General features: G+C 42.7%; 1 protein-coding gene across 6 annotated transcripts in view; it reads left to right on the forward strand.

The window, feature by feature from the left end:
* Positions 1 to 20,736, forward strand: part of AUTS2 (activator of transcription and developmental regulator AUTS2) — a 767,857-nt gene that overhangs the window by 734,308 nt on the left and 12,813 nt on the right. For 2 of the 6 annotated variants that reach the window (XM_069874197.1, XM_069874203.1), the window contains 8 exons: positions 5,609 to 6,083; positions 7,666 to 7,919; positions 9,408 to 9,649; positions 10,080 to 10,124; positions 14,134 to 14,229; positions 15,572 to 15,643; positions 17,357 to 17,386; positions 18,414 to 18,485. In XM_069874197.1, coding sequence (XP_069730298.1) covers positions 5,609 to 6,083; positions 7,666 to 7,919; positions 9,408 to 9,649; positions 10,080 to 10,124; positions 14,134 to 14,229; positions 15,572 to 15,643; positions 17,357 to 17,386; positions 18,414 to 18,485 — 1,286 coding nt within the window. The remainder of the gene's footprint in view (positions 1 to 5,608; positions 6,084 to 7,665; positions 7,920 to 9,407; positions 9,650 to 10,079; positions 10,125 to 14,133; positions 14,230 to 15,571; positions 15,644 to 17,356; positions 17,387 to 18,413; positions 18,486 to 20,736) is intronic. The other 4 variants (XM_069874199.1, XM_069874198.1, XM_069874201.1 and 1 more) reach the window with 4 other exon arrangements.

Consider the following 20,736-nt stretch of genomic DNA (forward strand, 5'->3'; position numbering starts at 1 on the left):
CCAGTTTTACCAGTGATCAGCAAGAGATTCCATGGCTTGGACACGTTGGTTTATGTACGCTGGCTGCAAGGTTTTTACACCTGTTCTGGAAAAATGTGATGCTGGCAGTAGTCAGCGGTAGGACCTTCAGCCTGATTTAATACAACCTTGTCCCTTTCCCTGTGCGATGAGATGTGCTTTACAAATATTGTGATTACAAAAAACATGGATATCTTCACTCCAAACACAAAATTGAAACAAGAAGCTAAAGATCTTTGTGCTCAAACCCATTATCATTAAAGAATTACTTTGTCAGTGTCACTTCCCACGTGGGAAATTTGCCAGCCCGTTTGAGAAAAGTCCTCTTCCGTAAGCCCTCCAGTGCTGGGAGCTGACTGAGCACTGATGAGTTGCGTAGTTAATGATAGAATTTATTGCTTCCTAACCAGAAAGGGTTAGGAGGCCAAGAGATTTTCCCTCCTGGAAGTAAACCTTTGGCTGTGCATGTGTGTATGTTGAAGCAGGATTGAGGTACCACAGTGTTGCTTTCTCCTCACGTCTGCTAGGATGTTAGAATTGCATGTGTCTGTTCCTATTAGGTTAAAAATGCGATGGTTGCTGCTCAACAGGGGTGATGTTTGGATGTTCTGTGCCTCACTTTCGTCTAGAAAGCTGTATCCCCTTCCTTTTTACTAAGTAGCGAGACACTGTTTTAGAAAACACCGAACATCAAGTGCTTTCAATATGTTGCTCACAGTGTGCGGGATATTGGAGTTACATTTATGGCGTGTGCTCTGTTTAACAGCTGGATGAAAGAAATTGTTTTGTGTGAAATATTGGAGGGCTCTGCATTCTCAAATCCAGGCCAGAAGCAGCTCAATGACTGAAGAATTGTCAACATCTTGTGCAATTGCACTAAGTGCTTCTTTTCATTGATCTGCAACTTAATTGTTGACAATTAGATCTATTGCAACACAGAAGATAAACTTTTTTAACAAGAGGTAGCAAAATCTTTTGTCCTGAATGATTTCCTTCTCTGTTTTATAATTAAATACAAAGTGTGTCGCAAGTCTTGCTATTCAGTTTTACTAAATACCTGCTTATTGTGGAATAATTGGTATCAGCAGATGACAGAGCTGCTAGTAACCATGCTTTCGAAGGCATGTTTTTAATTTGCATAATCAAATACTTTGTTAGTGTCCTTGGAAATCAGGATGAAAGATGACTGTGTGCTGAAAATGAAAAATTGTTTTTAGCGAATTATGTGTATCCAGTACAACAGATGAGTTGCTCTGGGGCCTTTATGATCCATGTTGGCTGGTGTAGCAACAACCTCCTCCACCCTTTGCAGTAATAGTTTCTGTCATCTGCCTTTATTTATCCAAATGTTTCATTGACCAACGTCTAATCAATATGAAATGTACAATCAGGTCTTAAATCTGATTAATTATTTCAAGCCTTGTAAAATGCTTGTTGGAGTATCCCTCCCAGGGCCAGCAATCAGCAGGATATGCATTTTTCTGCGTTCCATTGATTTCAGAGAAGTTAGGGGGGTTTGTGTTGGTTGCGACAGTTTGCACCAATGGCCCACTTACTCACATTAAAACTGAAAAAAATAGTGGTTTTTTTTTTGAATTATATAATTTTTTATCTCACACTAAGGAGTTTGCAGGAAATTTTAGTTAGAGGTAATCTTGTCAGGAGAAGAGTTTAACTTATTAAAATAGCAAAAGAAAAAGAATGCTATTTTTAAATTAAATAATGCTATAGAACATTTCCTTGGTAGGCTGCATGCTCAGTCCCAAAGATAATGCTGCAGAACACTGAGAAGCCCTATAACTTTCCTACTTGTGCAATAAGGACTCTGAGCTTAGTCTGAAACCCCCTGAAGAGAATGGAAATTCAGTGTTGATTCTGGATTGCTCTCTTAAAATGCCCAGTAATCCCAGGGCAGATGGAGAGAGGCAGAATCCCAGCGTGGATGGAAGGAGTGACAGGGGATTACATAGTCTACTTTTGGAATCAATTCCAGTTATTCCAGACCTGGACGTGGAAAAATGAGGCGATTTTGTGTTTAGTAAAAAAGATTTGGCCACTCTAAGTTGACAGCATCATGCAAGATATTGTCTAAGGAGACTTAATTCCCCAGGTACCATCAGGTCAAACACCCAAGTTCACACATCCTTAGTTGCCACTTGGGACCTGGCCAGGTTAGTGATGCCTCTGCTCTCCTCACGAAATGCCCTGTGCTGGCACTTTGCATGTCTTGTGGTCTCTGGTGCAGCCAAACACGATGGACCTGTCTGCAGACAACACTTGACTAGGCAAATTTAGAGCATTCGTTATTGGCGAATCTCTGGGAATTTAAAATTTGGTGAATTTCAACAGAGGAACAATTGGACTTGGTCTTGTGGCTTTGATGTTCTCAGCTGGCCACCTCTGGCCATCTTCTATCTCTTTTGCATCACCCAAATGGTACAAAGGAGCCAAAACACAGAGCTTAGGTCAAATTTTATTGGTTTGCACATTAGGAGGAGAGGGCAATGACATTTCAGCTGAAAGCTGCGTATTACCTGTGTTCATGATGAAAATCCATGTCTTTCAGTGGAAGTGTTTGTGTGTGCCATGTGTTTCTCTGTCAAAAATGTGTATATGTAAAACAGATATGTGTGTAAATATAAATGCATACGTATTACACGTAACATATGCAAACACATGGGAGTGCATGTGTCTGTGTGTATGTTCATAGAATGTGTATAAAATATAAAGTAAACTCACACTGCAGAGTGTCTCTAGTTCACATGCAGTCGTCTGGTTTTCTTACAGGTCTTCTCAGTGTGGCCTTGGCTGCTCCTCTGGTGTCATTGAGCCAACCAAGTAATAATAACATAGACACAGCAAACTGCTAACTGTGCTGTGTTAGCTGGAGGGGACTGAGCCCTGTGCCTTGAGAGATCACCAGAGCACGTGTTCAGTGAAAAATAGAGGAATTTGAGATTTAAGACACATCAAAGGGCAAAGACGGGAAAAGAGAATGGAAGTTGCGTGTCCTGTCTGTGTGGGACAAGCTTACAAATGCTTTTCCTCAGTCCTCAAAGAGCATTAAATTATGGCTTTATTCCTTTTTTGGTAAAAAAAAAGACTGCTCTTGGATGCAAAATAGAACCAGTGGGAGAAGGGAAGCCTGTGTTAGCACAGAAGTTGTGTCACAGTTTCTGCTCTTCTGAATACCGATGCAGTAGTTTTACTTTATCCAAAACAGAATATGGAGACAATTAAGTTGGCTCGCTTGTTTCTTTAGTTGTTGGGTGGAAATTAATTTCTATGATGTGTAAACTCAGCAAGTTGGGTAGTAGTTTTGTCTGTGTCATAGTGACCCTGAGTTTTCACACCAAGGTAGTCAGTCAGCATTCAGAAAGAATGGGACATGTAAAGGGATGCTGGTAGAAAAAAGAATAATCTTGTATGCATGACTTTGAAATACCATTGATGTGGGCTTGAGTCTTCCTTCTAAAACATGTAATTGATAGTGTTCATCACTGATGTGGAATTTCAGCGCCCTAAATAGATGCTGTGGGGTGAAGAATTCTTTCTGGTTTATAGATCATAATTATCAGCCAGGCAGGGGTGTGTACACTGGGCACACCAGCATTGCAGAGATGCCTGGACATGCAGTACTGTTGTGGGGATGTGGTGTAGGTGCAAAGGTGTAAGACAGAGAGAGGGAGACATTGCACATGTTCAGAGTTTGACATTCGGAATAACGTTATCTTACTAAATACAGCATCTTCTAAGCTGCCAACTAACAGGAATGGTACCCGAGGGACTATGTAATGAAGATGTAAGCAGCAGCAAAAAATACCCAGGAGGCACTGGGATTCATAGCCCTTTTCTCTAGGGGAGGAGGAGCGACTGCATGACGAACAAACTCCCCAACAGAGAGCTGTGGTGAATAAATGTTACACACACGAGAGACACTAAAAATATCGAATGGAAAGGTTTAATGAACACACTGAGTGCAGGATGTTCTCCATAGATTTGGAAGTATCACCTCTGCGGGATTTTCAAACCATCTACTGTGTATTCATCTTGTAGGAACTTTGTAACGATAAGGCTAAGGCCTCATTATTTTGCCTTTCTGTCCAAAACTCAAAATGCCATAAATCTTGCACCTGTAAGGACTTGGAACATGGATCCACCTGAACAAAATGCTTCTCACTTCTGCCCTCCTCAGGGACCTGTCTTAACAAGGGTGGTGATCACACTCTGTCTAATTTTCAATAATGTTTGATCAAACAGGATTGATCCAAAGAATTAATGCAAATGGATTTTCCTTTATTGATAACTTGCAATTTAATTGCAATAAGATAGACCTTGGCAGATGGGGAGCGATTCGAACGGGAAATTGCTTTGAGCAGAGCTCCACTGCAGGAAATGTTAAACTTAGAATATTCACCATTATTGAAGTGCTGGAAAACAAAATCAAGTCATTCTGTGACCAGCCAAACAAAGTCTGGGTTCCTATTAAATCCAGTTTCAAGGCTGAGACTGTGCGGAATGAGATACAGAGTTCACATTGCATCCATTCCCGCAGCGGGTCAGTAAGGAAGGGTTGACAGAGTAACGGTAATAGAAAACAGTAGTGCTAAACAAGGACTCTCTTCTTTACCAAGAGCTTTATTTTGAGGATTGTTATTGCAGAAGGAAGACGATGGGTGATTGTACACACAGGCAGTGTGTGTTATTTTACTTCCCTGTCTTTAAAGAAAATATATTCAGGGCGAAGCGTGATGCCTTCTCAACTTCTTCAGCCATTTTTCTAAAAAGGAATGTCTAAAATTAATGTCACTGAAAGTTTATTCTGTTGATTTGGCAGCCCAGGCAATGGAGATGTTGTAATAAAGGTATCATAGTAATTCAGGATAAAGGAAGGAGCCTAGCAAACCAGTTCTGCGAGCAGAGGATGCAGTGGAGCCCGGCTTCATGCAGAGCTCTCCCCCTCGCAGTGCAGCAATTTGTGCTTACCTGATGCAGGAGATAATTTAGGAGATTGAGATGAGATCTTAGGAAGAAATGTTTTCCTGTGAGGGTGGGGAGGCCCTGGCCCAGGTTGCCCAGGGAAGCTGTGGCTGCCCCATCCCTGGAGGTGTTCAAAGCCAGGTTGGATGGGGCTTGGAGCCCCTGATCCAGTGGGAGGTGTCCCTGCCCATGGCAGGGGTGGAACTAGATAATCTTTGAAGTCCCTTCCAACCCTAACTATTCCATGAAAGCACAGCCCCTCCTGGTGTTGTTCCTAAGGAGGAGGTGAGGATTTGAGGGGAGGTCTGACTCAAGATTTTGAGGGCACTTGAACCACTGCACTGGGCTGTACTTCTGTTTGCTTGCTTTTTCATACGTTAATGAAGACACCCAAAACTTTCTTCTTGCCATAAAATAGGAAAAGTGTTAGAAGGACATGAGGATTGGGGATGCTGATGGAAATTGTGTTAGATTCGGTTTCTTGTTGGTACGACGCTTTCTGGAACCAAAGAGTAACTGCCCACAGTGGCCTCTGGCACAGCGGTTCATTTGGTTTTTCTGCTCTTGTCTCACACTTAACACTTTTATCTCTGTCTCTATTTTGTTGCAGATAAAGAATTAGGAGTCAGTACGCTAGCTGAAAATGACGACCCTGGTGCTAGGGGCCCTGCTGTCCCGAAAATATCAGGACTAGAAAGGAGTCAAGAGAAGAGCCAGGACAGCAGTAAAGACCCCATCCTCGAGCCTGTGGTGCCTAAAGACCCTTGTCCTCAGGTGACACAGCCTTTGGCGCAGCCCCAGTGTGAGCCGCAGCCCGAGGCACCCTGCCCCAGCCCTGCGCTCGCCCCGCGGCCGGAGGCTCCTGCCCAGCCGCCACCGCCAGCCTCACAGTTGCCACTGGCCCCCGAAGAAGCCGCCCGGCCGCCCGTGCCGCAGCCACCCATCCAGCACCCGCCTCGGCCACAGTCACCGGTGCAGCCAGCCCATCCGAACCTCCCTCCGGTGCAGGCCCATCCAGCCTCTCAGAGCCTCTCGCAGCCACTCTCTGCCTACAACAGCAGCAGTTTAAGCCTCAACAGCCTAAGGTAGGTGAACAGAAACATGTGCGCGTTGAAGCCCTGTGTCTTTGCAAACTTGGTGCCTGCTCGTGATGTTTTACAGTGCCTGAAGGAAGGGGAGATAGTTAAAGGAGAAGAGTGACAGCATGTGGCATCCCAACACTGGGAAATATAGGAGTCTTTGTGCATTTTACCTTAATGCCTTCCACAAAATGAGTCAGGATCACTTTGTTTCTGATCTAGCGTTCCCATAAATGCTAGGTATTCTCAAATACTTACTTAATTTGCTTTTATTTTTCTTGCCTATCATTGCATACACAGGTTTTTGGAGATGATTTTATGCAATGCAGTCCAGGAAAAAGAAATCCCAATTCTGGCAGGTTGGGCTGCTCTCTGAAGGCTAACTTCTTGTACTCCTATCCCTGTAAACATCACCTGCTTTTTTCTGATGTGCCCTAAAGCAAGAAGTAGTATGGTGCAGCTGCTCTTGACCCTGCTGAAAGCACAAATGGTCTGGCACCAATGACTATAAGCTTAATATTTTTCCTACACTGCTGACACCTTGCAGTCTTTAGTGTTTGTCTCTTCACCTGGCCACACTGAGATAAATCTCACCACTTATAGGGCATAACAAAGATGAACAGAGAGATTAAACAACATGTTCACAGGCACCTATGGTGTTTCCATGACTCAAGAACCTCAGGTTTCCCCTACCCTTAGCTAATAGTGTCAATGCTAGGTCATCGTTCCCCACATCTGAAATTCCAGCAGACAGATGGTGTCTTTCAAGACCTGGCAAACCAGCATTATGGTTGCTTCAGGGTTTAACTAAACACTAGGAGGTGTTTAGGCCTTTGATTTATTTTTAACCAAGTTGATACTGCTTGTCTTTAAAAGTCACTGCAACAGAAGCATGTCGCTACTTGAAATAATGACAAGTAGAATTAAGCACTGCGTGAATATGTTTTAAATACTCATTAGTAGGAAATGAAACCTGAAAAATTACAACCAATGCCATTGCTAATACTTATTTTGCTGACTTGTTCTTTCTCCTCATATTGTAGGGGTAGAGAGAGGCATTAGATGCACAATAAGCGTCTATCCATTGTTGTCTTCCCAATCTTGTTTCACATTTTTTGCAGTCTTTCATAATACTAAGTCACAGCACAAAAACATTAAACTTTTATTAATGCAGCGATTGCTGATTTTGAGCTTCATTTGCCTGAAAACATGAACCAGAAGCAGTCATGTAGAAATGACTTGATAATTAAGTAATGAATGCATAGGGCTGATTACTCCTTTGTGTGTCGTTCCTGTGCTGTTGGAGGACAGAATATCAGCCTCTTACAGAGAGGGAGAACATAGCTCGGGTTTTGAGGCCACAGGAAGTAAAAGACACCAATACAGGTACAGCAGATGGTTGGAGAAAGGCGTATCACAGTGATCTGGTTAGCAAAGTAGAACAGTAATTTGCATTTGTAATATGTAAGCTCTACTAGAAGCATGTTGAGTATGAGGTTGTGTTTTGAGTATGAGGTTGTGTTTGGTGCAAGTCTGGAGCTTTTCTCTCTTCCATGCAACGCTTAATTGCTTTTCTTTTCATTAACAGCAGCAGCAGAAGCAGCACTCCTGCCAAGACTCAGGCCCCTCCTCCGCACATATCTCACCATCCCTCGGCCTCCCCATTCCCCCTGTCCTTGCCGAGCCACAGCCCTCTGCATACCTTCACGCCCACCCTCCAGCCCCCCGCACACCCACATCACCCCAATATGTTTGCCCCTCCTACGGCTTTACCTCCTCCACCTCCATTGACGTCAGGGACACTGCAGGTTCCAGGACACCCAGCTGGTAGCACGTACTCAGGTAAGAGACAGACGGATCGTGGCCTGGCAGGGTCTGGTCTGCACTTCCTACCTGACCGTAGGAAGCCAATTCTCCAGGTTTAGTGAGAATAATTCCTCTTGGACCATTTGTATGGGAGGGGCTCCAGCCCACGAAGATGATCCGAGGACTAGAGCACCTCCCATAAGAGGACAGGCTGAGAGATTTGGGGTTGTTCAGCCTGGAGGAGAGAAAGCTCCAGAGAAACCTTATATCAGCCTTCCGGTACTGAAAGGGGCTCCAGGAAAGCTGGGGAGGGGCTCTTGATCAGGGAGGGCAGGGACAGGATGAGGAGGAATGTTTTTTTGCTGAAAGAGGGGAGACTGAGATGAGATTTTGGGAAGAAATGTTTTCCTTGCCCAGAGAAGTCACGGATGCCCCATCGCTAGAGGTGTTCAAGGCCAGGATGGATGGGGCTTTGAGCAACCTGATCTAGTGGGAGGTGTCCCTGCCCATGGCAAGAGAGTTGGAACTGGATGGACTTTGAGGTCCCCTCCAACCCAAACTTTTCTATGATTCTATCATTCTGTGATTCAGTGAGGGCTGTTGCTTGGGAGGAGGCTGTACTTGCTGTCCAGTTTGGAGCCCATAACCACCTAGACATACCCAAAGACTTTTCTTCTCTCCTGGGAGTGGATAGATTTTGAAAGCTGTGCTTTTTCCATGTCTGTTTTTTCTCCCTCTGTTGAAAGCACACTAGAGCTCTTAATGTGCCCTGACAGAATCTGTGACCTCCTTAGTGAACATTTTTACTGCAGTTGTGGTCTGTTCTCAGTGTTGCATCCCTGGCTAGAGGGGAGGTCTCCAGTGGCTCTGCACAGTGGTCCTGAGCTCAAGTACCTGCAAGATTTTGTGTGTCGGGGGGCATGGAGACTTTTATCAGTGGAGAAAATTGTACTTTTTTATACTTTGACTGAGGGGTGACCTAGGTGTTGGTTCCTCTTAGGTCACTGAGAGAGAACTAGGAGAAGAAAGTGGAGGATTATCAGCATTTAGAATCAGAGAATCATAGAATCACCAGGTTGGAAAAGACCCATCAGATCATCGAGTCCAACCATTCCTATCAAATACTAAACCATTCGAATGACTGTTCTGTGTCCACGCAGCAGGTTACTCATGTTGGCCACAGCCACTCAATGATTACTCCCTGCAGGTTACCCACACCTCCTCACCTATATTGGAGCACATCCGTGTCCATAGAAATTTCGAGAGAACCCTCAGGTTAAAGCTCAGAGCAATGCTGTAATAAAGACAGACTTGGTGACAAAGGGGAAAGAAATGGAGACTTCCTTCTGTCTCTGAGGCTTTTGGGGAAGATCTGAGGGAGCTTTCATACCTGGTACAGTGTCTTGATTTACCACCAGGAAGTTTTAAATACAGCGTTGCTACCACAGCCAGGAAAATATAGGTGGTGCAAGGTCTGGGTAAGTCCCTACGCTCACGGGGGTTGTTTTGCTGTTTGTATTTCAGAGCAAGATCTTCTCCGTCAGGAACTAAACACGCGATTTTTGGCGTCGCAGAGCGCAGATCGCGGGGCCTCCCTGGGCCCACCGCCGTACCTGAGGACCGAGTTCCACCAGCACCAGCATCAGCACCAGCACACACACCAACACACACACCAGCACACCTTCACGCCTTTCCCTCACGCCATCCCACCCACTGCCATCATGCCGACGCCAGCACCGCCCATGGTGCGTACCCCAGGCAGAAATGTGAGGATAAGTAGAGCACAACTCTATTCTTTATTACAAAACTTTAAGCATTTGCCAGGTTGCGGGGAAGGAATACTCTGCTGCCCCGGTGTGGTCGGGATGTCCCTTCCTCACCCTTGTCACATGTGATAGGTTCAGGTGGCAGCGCAGGGGCTGAGAAACGAGGCTGCTGGCCGAAGGAGCACTCATGTGTGGGACCTCCCAGTGCTTGGAGTGCTGCACGGTGGTGCCTCCTCGTTTTTGCTGTCTCATAAAGACCTTGTTTTACCTGGAAAAAAAAAAAAACAAAGCAGTTTCATTGGAAACTTAATTTTCTGCGTATTTTTTCCTTTCTGTTGGTTGCCAAGTAATAGAGTAGTCTTCTATTTTACCAACAGAAGTGAAGCAAGGAAACATAAAGTAACTAGTTTGTGCTTTGATCCCTTTGCAGTTTGACAAATACCCTACAAAAGTTGACCCCTTCTACCGTCACAGTGTGAGTTTTATTACTCTGTTTAAAACTGATTTAACTACTTTTCTGTGGTGGGCTGGGATCACCACTCAATCAACGGAACAATGTCAAGTCTCGCCCTAATCATCACTCCAGGATTTACCATTATCGTTCTTGGTTGCTTTGGCTTTTGCAGGCTTGCATTTGTGGTGCTTGTTTCTGATAAAGATGCAGTATCAGCTTTTCCAATCAAAAGATCTCTTGCTCAGACACCATTTGAAGAGAGGGTTGATGTGAAAAAGATGAGCTGACTGTTCCATGAAGCAGGGGAGAGCAGTAATTGCATCGCCGTGCTTCAGTTGTGCCACAAACCCATAGACTGATACTTTTCCTTAGAAACTTGAAATGAAATGACAAACTATCATACAAATCCTTCAGGGATAGGAAATCTAATAGTTTTCCTAATATATCATATTGTGGTTTATAAAATCTGAAAACTTGTCTTATTTTTCAGATTTCAAAGGCACATCTGATCCACTGGGCCTGTTACATTTTAAAAGCTCTGTTTAATGACAGCAATATGAATCCAACTATGTGCACTAGATGCATTTATCTAAGAGCTACCAGAAATCTTATCTATTGAGATAAACTGATTTTTAATATTCTAGTTAATTGTAAAGCTTCTGCTCTTAAGGGCTTGAATCTACTGATTCATTTTCTACTGATATACGGGTTACGTTTCCTTCATCATATTGGCAGAGGCAGGTAGCCGGTTGACTATGACAAGAAGTTCTGAACCCAATAGTGATATTTTGATGAGAGAAGGAGTACTGCATCAGCACTCAGAAATCTGCAAAGCACTTGGCTTTATGTGTTGGTTTTGCTTAGAAGTGGAACTGGGCAAAAAAAAAAACTGGTTAGAGTGATAGCGTGATGTTTTCTGCTGTACCGATGAAACCCAGGGCCTGCTAACAAGCCAGCGGAACAGGCGAACAGTCCTGCTAATTGCTGACACCTCTGTGAGTAACTTTAACTCTATGGGAGTGTTTACAGGATCTGAGCTCTAGGAGTATCGGGCAAATATTTAAGCCTTTTCAAATATTCAGTCACATTTACTCAAAAGGGTAATGCTGCTCGTTTCATCATTGTTTGCAAAATTGCACTCGTATTTGCTGAGCTTTACATGGATTCAAGAGATACGTTATCATCAATGCAGCATGTTGATTCAAGCAGGAACACGGAACTGGGAAATAGGTAAATGAATTTGAGACACATAAAGCACAGAAGCTGACATGTAATATAGGAAACATTGCAAAAGTCTCCAGCTGGACGTGCTTTTCAGATTCAGTGACATAATCTCTTATGGATCTGGCAGTTACCTGAATGGTAAAGGTCACAGTATTGCCCCTTTAGAATAAGGAAAGACTTCCCATTGTTCTCTGTTAGCTGGCCAGCCCTGCTATTGGACTTGGCAGAGCTCCACCAGCTGAGGTCTGGGCCATTAGAGCCTCACCTGTCCTTCCTTCAGAAAAGGTTTGTCCTTGTGAAGTGTTTGCAGAACAATCGCTGTTGTGTCTGTTGGATAATTAGCAAGCTGATACCGGAAAATCAACACGATGGCTACAAGTTACTTTGAATTAACAGTCTGTTAACCTACACCAAAGCCATAGTAGGCAAGGCATTCCAGCACAATCTCTTCTGCTCTGGCTATAGATCGTGGAGGTAACAGAGGAGCTCCTTGCATTAGTTTCCTGAGCAGCTGCAGTATCAAAAAGCATAGTGTTGCTGGCAGAAGTGCACACCCTACAGAGCTTTTCGTATTTTAGAACAACTGTGAAACTGTGCACCTTTTCCTAGGGGCAGGAGCTCCTAATGCAGGGCCACACCAAAAATTCAGATATCCGAAAAAAAGCTGACAATGATTTTAAAGCTTGGAAGTAAAATTTGCAGGAGATCAAGGTCTGTTTGAGTTTAAATCAGTTCTACTTTATAACAGCTTGTGGAAGCTCAGGGAGAGTTTTAAAAGTTTTCTTTCCTGGCATCTTTGGTTTCAGTCTTTTCCCTTTCTGGGGTGGCCTTACTTTAGCACAGCCAAGTGTGACCTTTACCTGCAGTTAGTGCTGGGTCTGGCCTCAGGAATATTGTAGGTACGATGCTGGTCCCTGAAGGAAGCTCGAAGGGGAAAATATTGTGCAAAAAAGAGGGGATTCTGGAGAAAAAGGAAACAGTGACTATGAAAGATGTATTTTGAAAGCTGGAAGAATTTAGGTGATAAAAAGAGATCCTGGAGATCCAATGTTTATATTTTGTTAATAATTCTGACCTTGAGGAAAGGTCACATGTAATTAACTTACCAGTTGTTATAAAAGGCTAAGGAAAGCATTCCTTATTATTAGTGATAGCCAATAGAATATCAACTATTACGTCTCTTTCCATCGTTTGGAATTAGTCCACTGCACACAGAATTAAAGGCAGAAGACACTGGAGGATTTAAAACACATTTTACTCATTGAAAGTTCTTGTAAATGAGGACATCTCTCTCTTAATGATTTCTCAGATGCCTACAGTTCAGTATCAGCTCATCTAAAAATGCTTTCTGCATCACTGAATGGAGCATGTCCAAATTAAATAGAATTAAAAACAACAATAGAAGCACATTATGAAAGGAGACTTGATACTGTGCATTTAAACCAAGAAAATCCTTTTATACCCTTAATATACTGAAATATTTTCTCAGCTTTTCAGTAAACATAATATGAATAAATGACCTTGCAAGATAAGCCAGTGGAAGGAAAAAGGATTAAGAAAAGCACAGACACATGTCTGGCATAAACACGTTTATCAAAGCTTTGCGACACCGATTTGCTCTGGGATGTGATTTCCTCAGCGTTTGCCCGCTCCGCATGTCCAGTCTTTTACTTTGCCCAGTCCTGCTTCTGTTTTGTTGGCCATTAACTCATTTTTTTTTTCTGTAGCGTACAGTAGATTGAGTTGTGATCAGCTGTGTTCAGAGGTGAATTTATATCAGCCAGATGAAAACCCGTGAGGTTTTTGGCTGGCCGTACTCGCAGAGTTAGCAGCCATCCCCTGTTAGATCCTGAGGTTTCACAGGGAGAACGTATTTGTCGTGTGATGCTTTGAACCCCCGACTCCTACCTGAAAGCAATTTTGTGTCTAATCTCAGCATTTTCCATGGAATTGGTTGAGTTAGCTGTTTTACAACATGAGTAAAAGGTTCACAGCCGGACCACAGAGACGAGATAAGATTCGGATTTTACAGCTTACTTGCTTGTTTCCCTTGTGTTTGTCTGTATTTGTACAGAACAGCTTTTGGTTCCTTTTGCTAAATTCTCCTAGAACATTGGGATCTGGGAGGTCAGTGGAGATGTGCGCTTTTTGTTATACTTAGCAGTCTGGCTTTATAAAAACATTATCTTCCATTTTGGGGAGGGGGGGGGTTCTGCCTCAGCATTTCGTTTAAATAATGAATTTTAACAAATCAGATTGTCTCTCTGTAATATTGGATATGGCAGGATATCCTCTCAGACAGGCTAATGAAGTAAGAATTGTGCGTATTTCCCTCATTTCCTACAGATACTATTAAAACCCTAACGTACTAATGGAGTTTTAATGATCCTAGAACTCGTAAGGGTTTTTTTCCACTTAGAAACAGTAGATTTCTGAGTCGTATTTTGGCTCAGTATCCTGCCTTTTCTCCTGAAATGGTTTGCATTTAAAATCTCCATCCAATTTAAAAATTAATAATTGAAAAAAAAAGAAGTCTCTCTTGCGCTCTGATGGCCTAATCCAGGGGACAGGTTGCTGGCTTTATGATTTTGGAACTGCTTTTGAGCTTTGAACGTCATGACATTTGTGAACATTTCATGGACTGCTTTAACTAACATCGTTGCAACGAGATCACTTCAGTGCTTCTCAGTTTTCTCCATGTACCATTTCCCTAATGTTATGCAGGAATGCTTTTGCTATCTTGTTCAGCTCCCTGTCTTTGTGTTGATGTGCGCTTGTATTTATGTTTTCTGTCTTTTTGTTACAGCTGTTTCACTCCTATCCTCCAGCTGTATCAGGGATTCCTCCCATGATTCCCCCAACCGGCCCCTTTGGCTCGCTACAAGGAGCATTTCAACCCAAGGTAAGAGGGATTATTTGCATATCTCTTAATACTGAAATACACTGGGGTGTGAGCCAGGTGAGGTTTAGGTTTAGAATGTGGTTTGGATTCTGGAGCATATGAGATCGGAGCTACAGCCTAATTCCGTGGAGGACAACGAACTTTCCTAAATTTACTATGAAGATAAGTTATTTCTCATTAATTACAGACAGATCTACATACATCTTTAAAAATATATATATATATATATAATAGCATAGTTAATTTTAGAAGCAATATAATTAGTTCTCAGATAGTGTGCATTAATGTAGGGTCATGTAATAATCAAGATTTTAAGAAATCGTGATCATTATTGTTTACTCGCTTCCATAATTACCTCCCAGCTCCACCACAGCACAGCGCACTGATTTAGCTCTCCTCTCATTTGCGATAGCTGGGATGGACAAATATGATGAGTTTGGGTTTTTTTCCCTTTTGTTTTTGTGAAGTCACTCTTGATTTATAAGTGGGAGGAAATCACGGTCTTCAGTCTGTAGTCTTTGCAGCTAAAGACTGAAATCAGGGCTGACATTTCTGCAGAGAAGACACCTCCTTTCTCAAATTGGCCCATCCACTGTAATGACTGAATATGTAAATTGCAGTTCATTAGTGGAATTCTTCGTCTGTATGGTAATCAGACTGTTAAAAACTCTTACTTAATTGTTAGCTATACTGTAGCTGATGTCTTTTTTCCTTCGTTTTAACACAGGAAAATGTTCTGTCTAAATGTAGGGGTTGGTTTTCTGGCATCTTTTTTTTCACAAAGACACATTTTGTTGTATTAGCTGTATATTTACAGTCGAGTCATGGGGAAAGCTTTAATTTTTTTCAACTGGATGTTGCCTTTTCCAGATATCCATATAGTGACACAGTTCATTGTGACCTGAGTCCTTGCACAGTGACTAAAGAGGTTCCTGATGCTTAGTTTGCTGACAGTCAGGGTAGCAGTTTTAGCCAGTCCCAGAGCATTACACATAAGCAACAGAGCATAAGTTTGATTCTCCAAATGCTACTTTCGATACGGTATCATAAGTGTTGTTGCTAATCAGGTTTTCCATAGTGGAAAGATTTTCCAGTGTAGCAGTCGCTGTTTCCTCACATTTCAGGTTACGTTAAGTAATAGGAAGCTGGTAGATGATGAAAGTTTGAAAATTGAGATGATAAAACAGACATCAATAAGTGGATCATAATGGTTATCCCTTACTCTTTGAAAAATATCGTCATTGCTCAGGCAATGCTAATAAAGAAATATTATTTTTTGCTTTCTGTTTCGGTTCTGTGTTATTTTACTCATTAATGTTGTTTTTTCTTGTGATGTTTCCAGACTTCCAATCCTATTGATGTTGCAGCCAGACCTGGAACCGTCCCACACACCCTTCTACAGAAGGATCCACGGGTCTGTAGGGAAAATGTTCTATTTTTCTTAAGTCAGGCTGTTACCCCTGAAAGCCTTGAATGCTAGGGCAACAGCCTTCACTATGTCCAAATTAACATCCTAAAACTAACGCTTATCTGAACTGTTTAAGTCAAGGAGAGCTAGAGAAGTTGTGTGAGAACAATTTAAATCCTGTTCCTTGCTTCTCTCCCTGACTAGCAAAAGCAAACAGATACAGTGCAAAGGAAAAGCTCTTTCCTTGCTGGCAGCAGGCATCCCCACGAGCCCAGGGGTAAAGGCATAAAAAGTCAATGCAACATAGAAATGTACAAACCTCTCCAAGATTTATGTTTATACTCTGTAATTGTTTTTAATGTAGGTAATGACAGTTATTCCCTTGGTTACTGTATCATTGATTGCACCAGTGAAATACGGATGCACTTTATTGATCACTTGGCGCCTCCGGATTTTTGAGTTCTGGCATATGTGAACAGCATTTATTGTCTCAGCACTTTGTCTCCTAGCCTTTTTCTGTTCTTTATGAATGCCCATGGGTTGTTCGCATGTTTGAATTCGTATTTGCAGTGAGGAACATCGTGCAGTCATATTTTTAGCAGAGTTCCTGACAAAGGCAGTGGGGAGCCCTCCCTGAAAATCTGTGTTGTGGTATGACTTGACTTTGAAGTACAGCAGAGTTATTTTCTTTGGATTGTGCCAAGTTCCAGTAGTTTGGTTTGCTGCAGTTGAGCTTTATTCAAAAAGGAACTGTGGTTTTTTTTCTTTTCTGTTTATTCCATCTAATTGAAAAGATAACTGGAGCCTCCCATCATTAAGTCAAATGGCTTTATGCTCCCTTTCAACTTGCAGTGGAGTTTCGATTATTTCAGGATGATGTATTGTGCCATCAGTGGGTCTGCAAAGTACCTTTTACGCCCATAAATCTCCTTTAGTACTGTATTTCAAAAAAAAGAAAATCCAAAACAAATGAGAAATAGCCAATAAATTGAATTTATTTCCCAGCGTTAATTGATGCCGTGTGGGAAAAAAAAATAAGAAAATAATCTACCCAAAAAAACATCAGGCCACGCAAATAATAAGAAAAGTGGTTTTTTATATGGTCACTGTTTACCAACATCTGTTCCAATGTGAAAAATATTTAAGACAAAGCCAAATTGTGACAGAAGACACATGAGGCAAACAGACGGGCAGTAATGGCTGTGTGAACATACACGTTGGGGTCTGATACCTTCGAACAGTCACTGGTTTGCAGGGACACAGCTGAAACACCATTCCAGCCCGTCCCAACCCAGATCGTGGGATCAAGACTGTGAAAGAGAGACCCTGTCCACTAACTTATCTTCTCGCAAGCCGAGAAGCTTTGAAATATGAGAATAGAGGTTTGCCCAAAGCATAGATCTGTGTTTTTCTTTATGGTAGGTAAACCAGCCATTTTTGTAGCATTAAATGAACAAATTAATGACGATGCCAGAGGACAGAGCGCTCTCTGTGAGGCTTGTTTGGTTGCTTGTCAACACTTAGGTACAACAGCCGTGGGGGGAGGGAGACCGGCTCAAATACGGAGGGTAAGGACTAATTATTATCTGAAAGGGCTTCATTTGAAAGTAAAATGATAACATTTTAATTTCATCTCTTAATGAAGCAATAGAAATTTGTTAATTAGAGCAATTGTTTGAGTGACAGGCATGTAACCAAGCTGTCATTTCTTCTTCACAGCTGACAGATCCGTTCAGGCCCATGTTGAGGGTAAGAAATCTTCTTGTGATACAGTTCATCAAGCTCGTCTCAGTCCCCACCGAGTTAAAGCGACAGACTAATTATAAAGCAATGCCATGTTTCATCTCGGGTGTTTTACGCCGTGTTTGCTGAGCGGTGTGGTCAGTCCATTGTGTGCATCTTGTGGTCACTTGAGAAAAAAACCACAGTTTAGGAGTTGGAAGTTTTCTGTTCTGGTGCAACGCCCTAGCGCGAATGCTAGAGGTAAAATATTGATAATCCTCCTATCACACTGGCTTACGAGGTTTCCTGAGCCAAGTCCTGCAGGTCTACCTTGGCAGTGATCCCTTGTCATTTCACTGCAGACTGAACTAGTTTGAGTTTTAGTATTTACTGTGTGTTTTCAGTGTCATTCAGTATGCTACTCCCTACCCGAGTACACAAACTATTTTAGACAAAAATGCAAAGAGTCTTCCCAAGCAACGTGAATTGACCAGCCTCTAATTATCTCCATATATTTATGAGCCAAAGTACTGGAGCTACAGATCAGCAATTATGTGAGGGAATCAGGTTCATTTTGAAAACTGGGGTAATCTTTTGGTGGAAAGGCTCATCTTAGAACAGGAGCACATTCAGAAATGAACTTGCTGTACAGTTGTGAAGCAATCCAGCTGTGCAGAGCAGCTGCTAACGGCGAGACAGTTCCGCTGGGTTTAGCAACACAAGCTGCATTCTCAGCCAGTGGCATCAGAGGATTGCAGGAGTGCATAAAACCCAACTGTGGGTTTATTTGGAGAGGACAGTTACCAGGAGCATTCCTGGGTATTCAGATGAACGTCTTAGCAAGGGACAAATTCTTTGCATTTCTGGTTTCTCAAGCGGAGGGAGGGGGGAAGGCACTGGAGGGAGACCCTTTTCTTTCAGTCTTGGCATGGGGAATTCCCTAGACCAAAACAGACTGGGCTAAGAGTCGGCCAAAGTTGCTATAGCTAGAAAAGAGCCTTACAGGTTTGTGAAAGTTACTGATCCGCATTGTATCCCTTTGTTTTTTTTCCAGAAACCTGGAAAGTGGTGTGCTATGCATGTTCACATCGCCTGGCAGATATACCATCACCAACAGAAAGTCAAGGTCAGTCTTCTGGGCACGCCTGCATTTCAGATGAGTTGCACAGTGTGAACCTGTGAGAGAAGGAGTTTGCCTCTTGCTGTTAGCAGTTCTGTGCCTCGTTAAAGTGACCATGTGCAGCATTAGAGCGTAACGTTCTGTTTCATAGAGAGGGCATTAAAAATGTAAAGGCAGAGTCTCAAAGGAATCTCTGCGATACCACAGAGCAAGGACAGCAGATCTTTGGTGGTAACAACCAGTTCATAGCTAGGAAGAGCTAATTGGGTGTGCCTGTGAGCCACAACATTGCTTTTATTTACGTCTGAGGACACAAACATATCAAGTTGGGGTTTTTTTTTGTCTCAAGAGGCTAGGCCCATGTATCCTGTTCCTCTTATTAATGTTCACAGACAGAAGAGGGCACAGGAAGATATCTCCTGTCCCTGTGATGCTTTATCCAATGTGGCTGCACAGGCTCCCATCAGTATTGTCTCACACCCCATCTCATAGCTGGGGTTTGGCACCGGGACATGTCTGGAATGGCCAGGCAGAAACAGCCTCTCACACGAAGCAGTGTTATCCAGACACTGTCTCATTGCACTGAAGGTGAAGGAGTGGAAATCTCTACTTTGTTATACACGCTGTGAGCCTTCAGGGGTGAGGGCCACAGCCAGTTCGAGCTCTCCTGGAACAGATGTCAGAGAAAAGCAAGTAATTATTCATTTAATAGCTAGGATATTTCCGCTCTTACTTCAACTGTATTTTCATTGTACGTGGATGCTGCGAAGAAGGTTTCTTTCCCTTTGTGATATTTTCTCTGTACTTGTTGCTGAAAGTCTGTGGCTCCTGAATTTTTCCCGTAAGTCAGGAAAGGTTGGTGTTCTTGTCTGTTCCTGCTTGCACATTTAAGAGTCAGTAGCTTGTGTCAGCAAGTACAGTTACCAAGGAGTCCATAGCGCTTTGCAGTCTGTGTATGCAATTGAATTGTATAAGGTAGTGCTATAAGATTATGAAGATGTTGAACAGCCAGCAAAACCTGCAGCTAATAGAGTTTAAAAATAACCCCTTTAAACAAGGTTGACAGGTTAATTTGCTGCAGAAGATATATCTTTCTTCTCTGCTTCCTTATGTTTCCCCTGCTAGTGATCTTCATTCATCTTCCCATTATCAAAAAAGACAAGATTATAGACCTAGAGTTATATGTCCTTTTTTTTATTTTATTGAAAAGGTATTTTCTTGATATGAAATTATTATTCCCATGCTTTCTATGTCCTTTGAATCTTCCTTGATTTGATATTCTGAGAGAGGTCATAGTAGTGTATTTATAACTTGTAGTAAATGCCATTTTCATGCAGCCATTTCTTTTGCCTAATACTTTCCTATCTTGCATGTTAAAAAAGGGAATAAAGCACAGGAGCAGGGGCAAGGATGTTACTTGACTTTTTGAGGCTGTACTTGATGATAATTTCAAGAATAATTGGGAAATGTATTTCAATGTCTTGGTTCAGTCAAAAACTTAGGTATGGCTTACAGTCAGCAAGGCAGGTTGGTTTATGGCCCCGTGGGCTGTCAGACTCCCACACGGGAACAAAGCCCTTCCCTCCGTATGCAACCATGAAGTGTGAAATCGCTGGCTGGAGGTTCATACAGAATGATTTCTCCTTCTAGACCAAGTTTGCAAAGGTGCCTTTTATTCTGCACAAGCTGAAGATGCTGCCTGACCATAGAGCAGGGAATAAAATATATGTACTCAGACATTGCAAGTTGGTGTGCGGTGCCACCAGACGGCTTGTAAAGTGAGGAAGAATTGATAACTATCTGGCCTGCTCGTAATTGCTTGCAGAGGGCAAGAGCAGACAGTGAAGAAGCAGACAAGATAGGAAACTTTAAAACACAACCTTGCTGACCTGAGGAAAAATTGCATGCAGCTGCGGATGCTGTTTGCCTGCCTATTCGTCTGCACCAAGACCCAGCTCAGACCTGCGTAACCTGCCTGCACACCTAGGGAATTCCTCAGACAAAGCCAGGGTTGCACACCAGCTCTGGGCACAAAGCAGCTTTTCGCTCCTCCTTAGGTTGACCAGTGCAGTACTGGCTGGGATTCAACAAAGAATTTATGCTCTGTAATTGGCCCTCTCTCTTTTAGGAAAGGCCTTTATGGCCTGATCTAACATGGCATGAAATTAGTGCAGGTGTTTACATTGATCGTAGTGGTCTTTGAATTAAGATGTCACGCGTGTGCTGGACTTCAAATACATTGGGAAGGATTATCGCC

Source organism: Phaenicophaeus curvirostris, chromosome 21 (genome assembly GCF_032191515.1).
Source record: "Phaenicophaeus curvirostris isolate KB17595 chromosome 21, BPBGC_Pcur_1.0, whole genome shotgun sequence".
Classification (NCBI taxonomy): Eukaryota; Metazoa; Chordata; class Aves; order Cuculiformes; family Cuculidae; genus Phaenicophaeus; species Phaenicophaeus curvirostris.